Here is a 13446-nt window from a genome sequence, read left to right on the forward strand (position 1 = left end):
TGACTTATAGCACCCAATAGTGGAGACGTATCTCTCTCAACATTCCTTCTTCCATTGTTTGATAAGGTAGCGAACACGGACACAGAGCCATTTAAAGGCTATGAGGTGCTGCAGGGAAGGGTGCCACTTATGCCGCTGTAGAGCTCGCCGACGCTCCTTAATTGCTTCAGCATCTTCCGGTGACCACCAAGGGACTGCCTTACGCCTCGGGCACCCAAAGATTGAGGGATCGCGTTTTTTGCCACAGAAACAGTTGTACTAGTCACCTGCTCAACCATCACATCAATGTTACCATGTGGGGAAGATTCAGCGGTGACACCAGAGGTGAAAGTTCCCTAGTCCACCTTGTTCAAAGCCCATCTGGGCAGGTGTCCATGTGCCTGACGCTGGGGCAGTGACAGGAAGATGTGCTCTCCAGTGGATAGATGGGAGAAGTCCTGGGCAGCAAATTGATAAATCAAATGCCGAGTAACTACCATGAGCCACACTGAAATGTGTGGCGGCCCCTGTATTTAAGAGGCAGAGGTCGAATTGCGACAGTAAAGTTCCGACATCTCTGCCTCGGCCAGTAAGCATGGTGCCACCCCACAAGGGGTAATTGGCATTCAAATCTCTTGAGAAGTAGGAAAGGTTTAGGGGGTTTAGGGGGTTGATCAGCTAATACATTCAGGGATACTGCACCATCTGGAGGACGACATACATTGCAGACAGTTATTTCCTGCATCATCCTTATTCTGACAGCCATAGCCTCAAGAGGGGTTTGAAGGGGCACATGTTCACTATAGACCGAATTTAGGACATAAACGCAAACTCCAGTTGACACTCGATTATAGTCACTACGGTTCCTGTTATATCCCTTATAGCTACGGAGGGCCGGGGTTCGCATTGCTGGGACCCAGGTTTCCTGGAGGGCAATGCAAATAGCAGGTATAAAGCTTAACAGTTACTGTAGCTCAGCTAGGCAGTGGAAAAAACCGCCGCAATTCCACTGGAGGATGACATCGTGAGACTGGGAAGGCATGGAACATTCAATGAGGCAGTTTACGCCTCAGAGTCACCTGCTGCCACCGATTTATTGCCTGAACAGTCTATATCCGTTGTGTCTGAAGGTCTGGCGAGATCTAGGTCCTGAGCAGACGCCAAAATCTCCACCCCATCCTCAGACACAGAGCTTGTAGGTAGCGGTGGTGCCATCGCAAATTCCTTGGTCTTGGTGGTTTTCTTTTTGGATTTCCCTCGCTGCTCCTTGGGCTTCCCTAGCTAGGAGGACTTCATTGGCTCAGTCTCTGGGACTGAGGATGAGTGTGAAACCCTATGACCAGCTGCTTTTTGGCTCTTCAGCCACTGGCAGATGTCGTCTTTCCCACTAGAAGAAACATGGGAAGGGAATGACCCAAGGGACCCCTTCCTAGCGAGAGAAGCCAAAGAAGACTTACACTTCTCTGGCTAAGAAGTGGGGTTGGACGTCCCCGATGGTTGGGGGAGTGTTGCTCCCAAAGTAGGTGGTGCAGGAGCAACAGGGATGGTGTGGGTGCCACCGCAATTTCCTTGGTCTTAGGTGTCTTCTTTTTGGATTTCTCTCGCTGCTCCTTAGGTTTCCTTGGCTGGCCCATTCTCCAGGACTGAGGATGAGCGTGAAGCCCTTCGACCAGCAGCTTTTGAGCTCTTCAGCCAATGGTGGGTGTCATCTTTCCCACAGGCAGAAACTTGGGAAGGGAGTGACCCAAGGGACACCTTCCTAGCGAAAGAAGCCGAAGAAAACTTACGCTTCTCCAGCTTAGAATTGGGGACAGACATCCCTGATGGTTGGGGGGGGGGGGGGTTGCTCCCAAAGTAGGTGGTGTGGGAGTAAGAGGGAGAGAAATGCCCGCCCCCCCCCCCACCATCAAGGGGCAGGTATAGTCTTCTGGCTCTGAGAGGTGACCTGGGTTGGCAGAGCTGATGGTGCCAGAAATGTTCTAGCGACAGCGTAAGACAATGTCATACACACAGGACGCAGGTGTTCAAATTTTCTCTTAGCCTCAGTGTAGGTCAGTCGGTCCAGAGTCTTGTACTCCATGATTTTCCTTTCTTTCTGGAGAATCCTGCAGTCAGGTGAGCAAGGCGAATGGTGCTCTCTGCAGTTGACACAGATGGGAGGCGAGCACATGGAGTATTGGGATGTGATGGGCGTCCACAATGTTGGCATGTGATGCCAGAAGTACAGCAGGAAGACATACGGCCGAGCTTCCAGTACTTAAAGCACCGCATCTGGGGAGGGATATAGGGCTTTACATCACACCGGTAGACCATCACCTTGACCTTCGCAGGCAATGTATCATCCTCAAAGGCCAAGACAAACGCACTGACAGCAATCTGATTATCCTTCGGACCCTGGTGGACACAACTGACAAAATGTACACCTCGCCACTCTAAATTGGCGCTCAGCTCGTTGTCAGATTGCAACAGAGGGTCTCTGTGAAATATGATACCCTGGACCATATTTAAGCTCTTATGGGGTGTGATGGTTACAGAAACATCCTCCAGCTTGTCACAAGTGAGTAACTCCCGTGACTGGGCAGAGGATTCTGTTTTGATCAAGACTGACCCAGATCTCATTTTGGACAGGCCCTCCACCTCCCCGAACTTGTCCTCTAAATGCATGCTCAAAAACTGAGGCTTCATCATCATGAAAGATTCCCCATCAGCTCTCGAACATACAAGGCACTGGGGCGAATAAGATCCGCTGCCATCCTTAGCCTAATGTTCCTCCCATGGTGCGGCCAGCGATTTGGGGTCGTACTTCTGTGGGTTGAATTGACCTCATGATCGCTTAGAACTGCTGGTGTTTCACCACCAGCAAGAGATGATGAACTACACTTCATTGTGTGTCATCCGCTATGATGCCACCCACTCTGACCAAGGGCATTCCCCACCGGCGCCAACCAGCTGCAGGAAAGGCCACCTGGCAGGATGGCCATTGCCGGAAGTCCCAATGCCCCAGGGGGATAGGCATCTACCCCTTCGCATACGTGGGGCATTAATGGCGCAGGCCTCAGCAGAGTGATTCCTGTGTGGTCAGCAGGCTACAACCAACAGGGTACGTGGTGGCCCCACCACAAAGGACTGGCTACTGTGCTGTATATCAGGTGCAAAGAAGTCCATGGTCATCGTCGATGCAGAAATCAACACTGCATAGTGCAGGGTGGAAAACGCACCCAGGAATGGAGAATGGGCAAGAGTGCAATGCGAGGATGAGGAAGTGGGCTAAAGATCTCAATGCGCGATGGACACGATGCACCTTGTAAGGTGCCCTCCCACAATTGGCTCGCTCTTCAGAAAAATTTTGAAGAATGGAGGTCAAACCCTACAGGGGACCATCACATAAAGGTCGAAATGTGTGAAACTCCTATTAGTCACCTCGAACGACAGGCAGGAATACCTCGTGCCTATTCTAATACCTGGACCCGCAGGGGGCTGTGTTTGTGGCCAAGGTGATTCTGTTGAGAAATAAATAAGTAGACATGAAGAATAAAGATGTAGAGTATTAACAACGTTTTATTTTATTTGAAAATCTTTATTTTCACATAAAAAATTCGGTGTTATTACTTTTCAATGTGCCCTCACACTTGCGTTCTTACTAGTGCACTGCACATAAACATCAGCTGAAAAAATCTGAATGGAAATAAATACGATTGTGTTAGAAATACACAGTCACTTAAATTACTTAACAAATAACAAATATATATTTCGGCACCCTGCACAGCAGGAAATAATTTGTTTCACCTGAGTCTCATGTAAAGACAATTTAGCACGTGCTAGTTCTCATAAATTGCCCCAGCTGATTTTTCATGTCCAGTTTTGTTTTGGCTAGATGCTATAAATATTATTTCTTCAGTCCAAAATGTGAAACTTTCGTCATCAGTATCCTTCACAATGTCTTCTGCTTCAGAAAACCGCGTGCTGAACTTCTGCAGTAGCAGGCTGCTTTGTAAAGCAGGTAGACTACGATGGACGCCGCTGCAACCACGAATGCGATGACGTCGAGCAGTAGCAGCTGCCACCAGGTCAGGTCGAGGGCTGCGCTGCGCAGGTGGGGAGCTCCATTGTGACGTATCACGTATTCTATCCACCAGACGGCAGTGTCCAAAGACCTCTCCTGGTGCTCGCGGAATATCGCTGAGAATCGCTTCATGTTCTCCTGGTAGCTGTGGAATAAGGAAGCCAATGATATCAATAGCAAATAATGCTTCGAAGTTCCTACACACAATGAACCAGAATAAATTAAAATTTTACAGCATACGAAAGAAAGTAAATAAATATTTAAACAACTATAATGATACTGACACAAAGAAAAATAGATCTGATTATTTCTCAAACAGTTTTTATCATCATGAGACGAAGAACAGATACCACTGAAATATAAGAATATAACGTTGAAAAGGAATTAGAACTAGCGATAAGACGCCTCTTCATAAAATTGGTAAAGTATAACTCCTGAGTTAATATTACTAAATAGATGACGACTATTTAAATGAGTGAGCGTGTAGGTTTTAACGTCTGCGGTATAAGTTAGTAAGAAAATACAACTTTTGTTTCACTGAGTGTTTCGATATATTATTTTAGAACAGCAGTGTTGACAGTACAAAGTTCGTCCGAAAACTTCGGTGTATGGTCTCAGAAAATGAAGGAAACAAAATACAGTTACTGGTCTTCAAACTAATCATCATTAGCTACAACACATTTCTGAGATCGGTTGTAAAGCTGTTGAAACTGTCAGCAAACATTCCTTGTGAAATAGCTAGAAGCACTGTGGTCGCAGTTTGTCGGATATTCACAACATCTGCGAAGCGTAAGTCTTTCAGGGTTAATTTAAGGCGGGGAAACAAGATGTGTGCCGGCGGCAAATCTGGAGAATAAGGTGGGTGTAAACCTTCACAACTTCCATTGCGTCTCTAAAGCGATCAAAGCACTCAAACACACACCTTTTGCTGACTGCTTTAACAGCTGACACTTGCACTGGTATCTCAAGAGTCTCCATCGCTGTGTTCCCCAAATTAAACCAAAACTGCTTGTTAACGCGTTGCTTCACTTTGCACTTAAATTTGCAATGCTTCGAGTTCTCACGGTGGCTCCGTCAATTTGGTCGCAGTGTGCATCACTGCTTCACTTCCGTGATTTGAACGGCAGGGGCTGGTTGTCGACATGTCTCTGAATGCGTGTTTGGGGACGTATGATCCTAACCAGCTCGGTTTTTAACATATGGGGCATTTCAACGAATTTTTCAAATGCACCTTTTACCTCGTACTTGTCATTTACGTGAAATTTATATTATTCTTGAAGAATCAAGTTAGACAAGATCGCTAACAATTCTTTTTATTACTATGACCGGTTTCGACAGATCTACACTGCCATCATCGGATCTTTAACATTATTCGTTGTACGTGCTTGCTGCAGTACTGAAAGTCACATAGTGATGCTGCGTCAAATAAAACGTGGCAAGGAATATCAGCATGTCATATAATCAAAACATATGAGATGTGATTAATTATGCCAAGACATCAGAACAACATGTTGTGTGATTTAATTGCATGTTATTTTATTTGTTGGTGTTCCATGCCACATTTTATTTAACATAACACCATTATGTGACTTTTAGTATTGTTTTGGGGCGATCTGAAAGTTATAATATTCTTGAAGAATCAAGTAATACTGAAAGTCACATAGTGATATTACGTTAAATAAAATGTGGCATTGAACACCAGCATGTCACAAATACTGCAGATGTAATTGTGGACAACTACTGATTGCCTAAAAACGGCTGCGCCGGTAGCCGCGCGGTCTATGGCGGCTTGTCACAGTCAGCGCGCCTCTCCCCGTCGGTGGTTCGAGTCCTCCCTCGGGAATGGGTGTATGTCTCGCCCTTAGCGTAAGTTAGTATAAGTTACATTAAGTAGTGTGTAAGCTTAGGGACCGATGACCTCAGCAGTTTGGTCCCATAAGACACCACAAATTTCCAAATTTCCTAAAACACGTTCCTATATTCTGCTAGCCATTGACAACTGTCTTAGTTTATCAAGTGAAGTGTGATTCCATTGTTCATGACCAAGGTTAATGAATATTATTTTTTTTTTAGTTTTGCGGTTCATTGCTAATCCAACTCGTGTTTACTCATGTGTGTGTAACATATAATTACCAGACGGCATGGTCTTATACGTAAATATTACTCAGTATTAAGTAACCGCATTTTTTTTAACTGTCCGAAATATTTTCAGCTGGTTCTTCAAGTTGCAGCGTCTGCATTTACTCAATTGTGTCAAGAGGACGAACAGTTACCACATGCTGTCAAACTGCAGTCCATAAATCATCTCCTCATTTCATTGTAACATCTAATCTGACAGGATTTGTGATCAGCATAGTCATTCTGAACTAGCCTTGAGTAAACTTGTGTCGCAGCTGTCGTGTGTTGACTGGTGACAAGCTGTAAACATAAAAGAGGAAACGACAGTACCATCTACTGCAATTTTTTAAAAAAGGAACTTGTATCTTTCCTTCCAGATAAGGCTTCTTTTTGTCATCAGCTTTCTGGCAAGACTGATGCGGCCCACCACGAATTCCTTACTTGTGCCAGACTCTTCATTTCAGATTAGCATTTGCACGCAATGTCCTCAGTTATTTGTTGAATGTATTTCAGTCTCTCTACACTTCCCTCTAATACCATGGAAGTTGTTCCCTGATGCCTTAACACCTGCCATGCCATACTGTCCCTTCTCGTTAGTGTTTTTAGTGGTTCCTATATAATCCTTCCCCACGGATTCTTCGGGGAATCTCCTCATTTCTTAAGTTATCAAATTACGTAATTTTCCAACATTCTTCTGTAGCATCGCATCGCAAATGCTTCCCTTCTCTCTTTTCCGATTTTTACACGGTCAATGGTTCACTACCGTACAGTGACTTGCTACAAACGGTTCCTCAGATTAGGGCCATTGTCTGATATTGGTATACTTCTCTTGACCATAAATGTCCTCTTCGTCTGTGATAATCTGCGCTTCGTTCGTGATGCGATATTTTGTTTGAAAGGTAACAGTATTCCACACGTCATCTACTTCATGGTCCCTAGTTGTGATGTTAAGTTTATCACTGATCTCATTTCGCTACTCATCATTACTTCTGTCTTTATTCGGATTACTCTCAACCCATATTATATACTCATTAGACTGTTCGTTCCATTCAAAACATTTTGTAATTCTTGTTCGCATTCACTGAGGACAGTAATGTCATCAGTAAATTCAGAAATGAGGTCCTTTCGCCTTGAATTTTAATTCAACACTTCAACCTTTCTTTTATTTCCGTCATTGCTTCTTCGATGTACAGATTGAACAGTACGGGCGAAAGACTACATCCCTGTCTTATAGCCTTTTTAATCCGTGTACTTCGTTCTTGATCTTCCATTGCTATTGTTCCCTCTTGGCTCTTGCGCATGTTGCATATTACCTGTCTTTCCATATAGTTTACTCCCATTTTTCTCAGAATTTCGAGCATCTTACACTGTTTTACGTTTCAAACGTTTTTTCAGATCCACAAATCCTATGAAGCTGTCTTGATTTTTCTTAAGTCTTGGTACCATTATCTGTCACAACGTAAGACTGCTTTCTGGAGCCCTTAAGTTTTCGAAAGCGAAACTGATTGTCATGTAACAGATCCTCAACCTTCTTTTCCAGTCTTCTGCATACTATTGTCCTCAGAAACTTGGATGTTTGAGCTATTAAGATGATCGTGCGATAGTTCTCCCTCTTTCCTACCGTGCTATCTTCGGGATTTTTCGGAAAGTCTGATGGTGTGTCTCCAGTTTCTTACATTCTTCACACCAACTTGAACAGCCGCTTGGTTGCCACTTCCCCTAATGATTTCAGAAATTTCAAAAGAAAGTTTTCTATCCCTTTTGTCTTATTCCGGACGAGAGTTTTAAACTTAAGCCTACTCTTTATAATTATTAAACTGTGATCCTTTTCTGTATCTACTCCTGGGTATGCCTTACAATTCGTTGTCTGATTTTGGAATCCGTGTCTGACCACGACAAAATGCAGCTGATATATTCCCGTATTTTTAAGCATTTTCCAAGTATTCCTCCTGCTCTTGCAATTGTTGAACACTGTTATCGCTATTACCATCTAAAATTTACTATAAAATTGATTTGCCTTTCTCCTCTCATGTTCCTACTATCAAGCGCATATTCGCCCGTTACTCTTCCTTATGTTCAGTCACACACTGCTGCGTTCCTATCCCTCTTGATTATCAGATTATCATCTCCTCTTACATACTTAATCACTCGTTCATCACACAATTTCTCTATCTCTTCATCTTCTGTTTGTGACTTCAGCACATATACCGGGGCTGTTGTTGACTTTGGTTTCCTGTCGATTGCGTTGAGAACAGTCCTATCACTGAACTGTTACGGTAACTCACTCCCTGCCCTACCTTCTTATTCTTAACGAATCCCACTTGTGTTATATCAATTTCTACTGCTGTTGATGTTGCACTAAGTTCCTCTGACAAGAAATCCTTACCTAATTTCCATTTCACGTCGCTGACCGCCGCTACGTCCAGACTAAGCCTTTACATGCCCGTTTTCAGATATTCTAACTGTCCTATCATTCCAACTCGTAGTATGTTATCTTTTCGTTGGTTATTCAATCTTTTTCTCATTGTTACTTTTCCCTTGGCAGTTCTTTCTCGGAAATCGGACTTGGGTATCTAATCCGAAATCTTTTGCAAATGGAGAGATCATCATGAGATTTTTTCAATTACACGCGACATATCCTGTGGACGCATGTTATGTGCCTTCAGTGTAATGGTTTCCATTGTGTTTTGCATCCTCATACCATTAATCATGGTTCATTTGTCCGCCTTTTGGAGGGTTTCGCATCCCGCCGGCAAACTCTGTCTGCGCCTCCACCCTCTTTGACAAGGCCGTTGGCAGACTAGGGTTAGTTATCAGTCCGGGAGAATTCGGCCGCTATTGGTTGTTATTTTTGTTAAAAGTTTAAGCATTGGCTGAGGGTTGAAAGCCGGAATTCACGACGTTTGGTAAGTTATCAAAGACCCTACGTCTCCACCACTCTTTTTTGTGTAACAGTCTATACTTTCCCTTCGTGGCAACTGTTGTCGGCAATACTGCAGTTTTTTTGTTTCTTGTACATCTATCAATTGCATTTCCAGTTTTTCCATATTAACTGCACGTTAAGGAGTAATTTCTTTAATAGTGGTAGGCCTTAGTCCATTCGATATACTGCTTAACCTGGAAACCGAATAAGAGATTTCTGGATTGGATATGAGTGAGGCAAGTGCGGATGTAGTGTGGATGCGGATCTCATGTTTTTTACACACGCAGACGTCTAATTCTTAATGAGATAAACAAAACTTAGTTTTTAAGTTTGTAAAAGATTACTGAAATAACAGAAGCTTTTCATTATAAAGATAAATTTTTTGTAAGCTGATCGTTATATCTAAAATCCAGATGCTTGGAGCTTATTTCGTAGCACGTCAAGATTGCTATTACCTTGTTAATACCACTATTCAGAAATTTTATTTGGGCACCTTAGCTAATAGAGACCCACATTAAGTCCATTATTTTGGTTGCAGAAATGGTTATGTGCTGTGAAGGATATAAATAACAATTAAACCGTCACATTTATGTATGGTGCGTAAGAAATGTTCAAATGTGCGTGAAATCTTATGGGACTTAACTGCTAAGGTCATCAGTCCCTAAGCTTACACACTACTTAACCCAAATTATCCTAAGGACAAACACACACACACCCATGCCCGAAGGAGGACTCGAACCTCCGCCGAGACCAGCCGCACAGTTCATGACTGCAGCGCCTAAGACCGCTCGGCTAATCCCGCGTGGTGGTGCGTAAGAGATAGGAAGCTACAACAGTTAACACAAAATTGTGATTGCTGAATATCTTAACTTCAACCTGTTTTCATTCAAAGGATGTGATCCTTAGAGTTAAACACAGTAAGATACAAAGAGCATCTGTCCATATAAAAATGTTTTCCTCTGCAGTAACATAAAGGTTAGTTAGTGAGTGTACGTGAAACACTAATTTTTCGCTTAAGAATCTTGACACGTATTCTTACCTTTCGTTGCCAAGAACTGTGTGAATGGCTTTCAGAACGGAATCGGTAGTGACATCTTTGAACAGCAAACGGTACCCTATACCTGCCTGTACCATCTTAGCCACATTGTGCTGCTGGTCCCCCATGAAAGGAATGCCAATGAGAGGCACTGCGAAGTAACTTGCTTCATTCATGCTCTGGAGTCCTCCCTGGGTAATGAACAGACGAATGTTTGGATGTGCTGGAAAAGTAACAACAGACGTAAAAGTTATGACACTGACGAAACTTTACTTGTAATGACTGGTACACTGTACAGAAGCTTACCCAAGACGTCCTGCTGGGGCAGCCACTTGGCTATCATGACGTTCTCCGGCTGTCCAGGCAGGCTGTCCACCTCCCATTTCCAGAGCACCCGCTGTGGTAACTGCGCGAAAGCTTCAATGAACGCTCTCCTCTTATGCTCTGGCATCGTACTGCTCCTCACGTTGCTGCCGAGGCTGAAGTAAATCACACCGTTTTCTGCACCATCGAGGAAGCTCTGTACAGCCTGTTAAAAAAAATATTACTACAAGCATGTTAAACATTACGATGTACAACGTTTCATTCTATCCAGGAAATAAATTCTTTGACAATGGTTCATAGCAATCGGTAAAACGAAATAATTAGGGAACCATTTAAGATTTGATAATTCCTTTTTAAGCCAGATGAATTGTGGAAAAGGTCCTCACTAAATGACGTAATGTCTCTGCTGATATTTATATGAATTACAGAGATATCAGTATCAACTTCGATTTTTGAAATGGAATTTTAATAATTTCTGCCGCTGGTATCGTAAGAAAAGGAGCCAGTGGCATTTCACTCTTAGTTTTGGAGAAATAAGTGTGCTTCGAATTTATCTGTTTTGAACATGAAATCGATCGTTGTCTTGTGCGGAAGCTCCTGTTGTTATAAGGACCTGTCGCTGTAGGCTGATGAGGAGCACCAGTTTAACGCAGCTGAGAGAGTCTGCTTGCAAGAGCGGGACAGCGGAGAAAAGTTAAACTCAAAACTGATGTTAAGCACACTTGGCTACATGTATTTGGACCGACACACCAACTGGAATGTAAAGAATGTGACATCAGAGAATGATTCACTAGTTAACTGCGGTAACATTTCTACTCTTGCTTCTTCAAGAGCCTTGGAAGAAAGATGAGCATTCTCTGATGACCAATAAGGCATATTTCTTAGATTCAACTTCCCATGTTTTAAAAGATAGCTTCATAGGTGTGAATAGTAGTGATCAAGTGTGGGTGTGAGGATAAAGGGCCCCTTGTACTTCTTAACTCTAAGATCAAAGGTAAATGTTCTCCACATCTCCAAGGTCAATGTGCCTCATTCTGAGACAACCATGTGACATATCTCCAATGTCCTGGGCCAATGTCCTCCTTGCGATAAGGCGTCCAGTGCTCTCTACAAGTCAGCCACTTGGGCTAGCTTCCTTATCGCCAGTCACTTTTATTAATAACCTATCATGTTACTGTTATAACTTATTACCCAATTATCAAGTTAACTAACGACCTGTCGCATTTATCTCCATTATTTATCAACCAGTTATAATGATTTATTACCCAAAAATTGGGATTTTCCCCCACGACTCCAAAAAAGTAGTTACCCCCGCCATTCCTCACTATCCATCAGACTGATTCCTTACTCTTGCTCTGTTCACCATAGTGAAAGGATCATCATTAAGCGCTGGCTGCAGCAGAGATCAACCACCAAATTAATATTTATAGCGCATTTAGATATCCTATGTGCTGCTACTCCCCATTGTATCCAATTATTTTCTGCGTTCTGTTTTTAAATAATTTGTAACATTGCCTGCACACTGTTGTTAATGATCGGCTCTTTTTGGAGTAACAGTCTACAGTTTCCCTTGGAGGCAACTGTTGTCGCCAATACTGCAAGTTTTTTCGCTTTTTTACGACTCTATCATACCATTTCCAGTTTTTTCACATTAACTTCACCTTAAGGAGTAATTTCTTTAATAGCGATAGGCCTTAGTCCATTCGATACACTGCTTCTTTTTCTTAAGACCTGTTGAATATCAACGTTTCATATTACAATAAACATGCAAGCTGCACGAATTTTAATAAGTAAAACAGACAATTTACATGTGGAAATATTCCCTTTGAAGGTCGATTGTACTTGTAAAGTGTGCGAAATCTTACATAATTATAATACTTTTTATTTTGCTAGAATTTACGTAGAGGAAGCGTAATTATATTTGTGTATTAAGATAAGCAACCTGCATGCGTGTGTGTGTATTTTGTACTCAATAAATAATAAATAATCTTATGGAAGAATCTACTTTTGACATATACAGACATCTTTAATTACACTGTAGGAAATACTACAACCAGCCACAAGTTTTTTTGAAATGATTTTATTGTACCATTACTAATTTCGGGCCTGAGCCCATCGTTGGATGGTAGCGTTGACATCTGTGTCCTAAAATATAACAAAACTTTTGTGATGCATAATTGACAAAACGTTTTACATTTGCATCCTAAAATATACCAGATTTTTTGTGATTACATAGTGTTATACTTATAAGTGTACTTATAACCTTTTGTAAACTATTCGCCACATAAACTTTGTACAATTTTGGGACACAAATGTAAAACTTGTAAACAAGTCAACGCTACCATCTGACAGTGGGCTCAGGTCCGAAGCTTGTAATGGTACAATAAAATAATTTCAAAAAACTTTTGGCTGGTTGCAGTATTTCCTACAGCTGCTTTGTTCTCCAACCGAAATGGATAAAATGATACAGATATCTTCTTTCGAAATGTTACGTATCTGTTACCATATTTAGTCATGTTGTGTGTAAGTTAACATGGGAGTTTAACGTGATACATCATAATTAAAAAATGCCTTATGTCTTCCTTCCTAAAAATGGTATTTGTGCGCGTGTGTGTGTTGTGGTAATTTTATTTGATGTTGGTGTAGCTGATTGCAGTTTTGGAGAGCCGTGGTTCTTATTGTAGCAATTTTTAGCAACTAGGTTCAGTGATATCTATTACTTTCCGATCAATATCTTCGATTATGTTTTCTGGTGATGTGTTATTTTCTCCCTCACCCTAAATTGGTGCTGAAACAGGAAACACCTTGGGTGATTAGAGCAGGCAGTATAATACTGAATTCCCTGTACGTCTTTAGATATCGTTGTTAATTTGAGGACATTGCAGCGATATTAGGCCTAAATAATTTCATTCAAAATGTCTATTTTATTGTGTGTTTGCCTATTATTTTATCGCGACCAGATTAGTATCAATGTCTTAGGCCTAAAATTTGTGTTAAACCACA

The 13446-nt window shown here is 42.2% G+C and overlaps 1 protein-coding gene across 1 annotated transcript in view; it reads right to left on the reverse strand.

The window, feature by feature from the left end:
* Positions 1-3588: 3588 nt before the first annotated feature.
* The window catches only part of LOC126473962 (UDP-glycosyltransferase UGT5-like), a 34037-nt gene continuing 24179 nt past the window's right edge, over positions 3589-13446 (reverse strand). Inside the window, exons 5-7 of the mRNA XM_050101333.1 lie at positions 10426-10648; positions 10123-10342; positions 3589-4187 (exon numbers count right to left, since the gene is read on the reverse strand). Coding sequence (XP_049957290.1) covers positions 3911-4187; positions 10123-10342; positions 10426-10648 — 720 coding nt within the window. The 3' untranslated portion in view covers positions 3589-3910. The remainder of the gene's footprint in view (positions 4188-10122; positions 10343-10425; positions 10649-13446) is intronic.

Source organism: Schistocerca serialis, chromosome 4, assembly GCF_023864345.2.
Source record: "Schistocerca serialis cubense isolate TAMUIC-IGC-003099 chromosome 4, iqSchSeri2.2, whole genome shotgun sequence".
NCBI lineage: Eukaryota > Metazoa > Arthropoda > Insecta > Orthoptera > Acrididae > Schistocerca > Schistocerca serialis.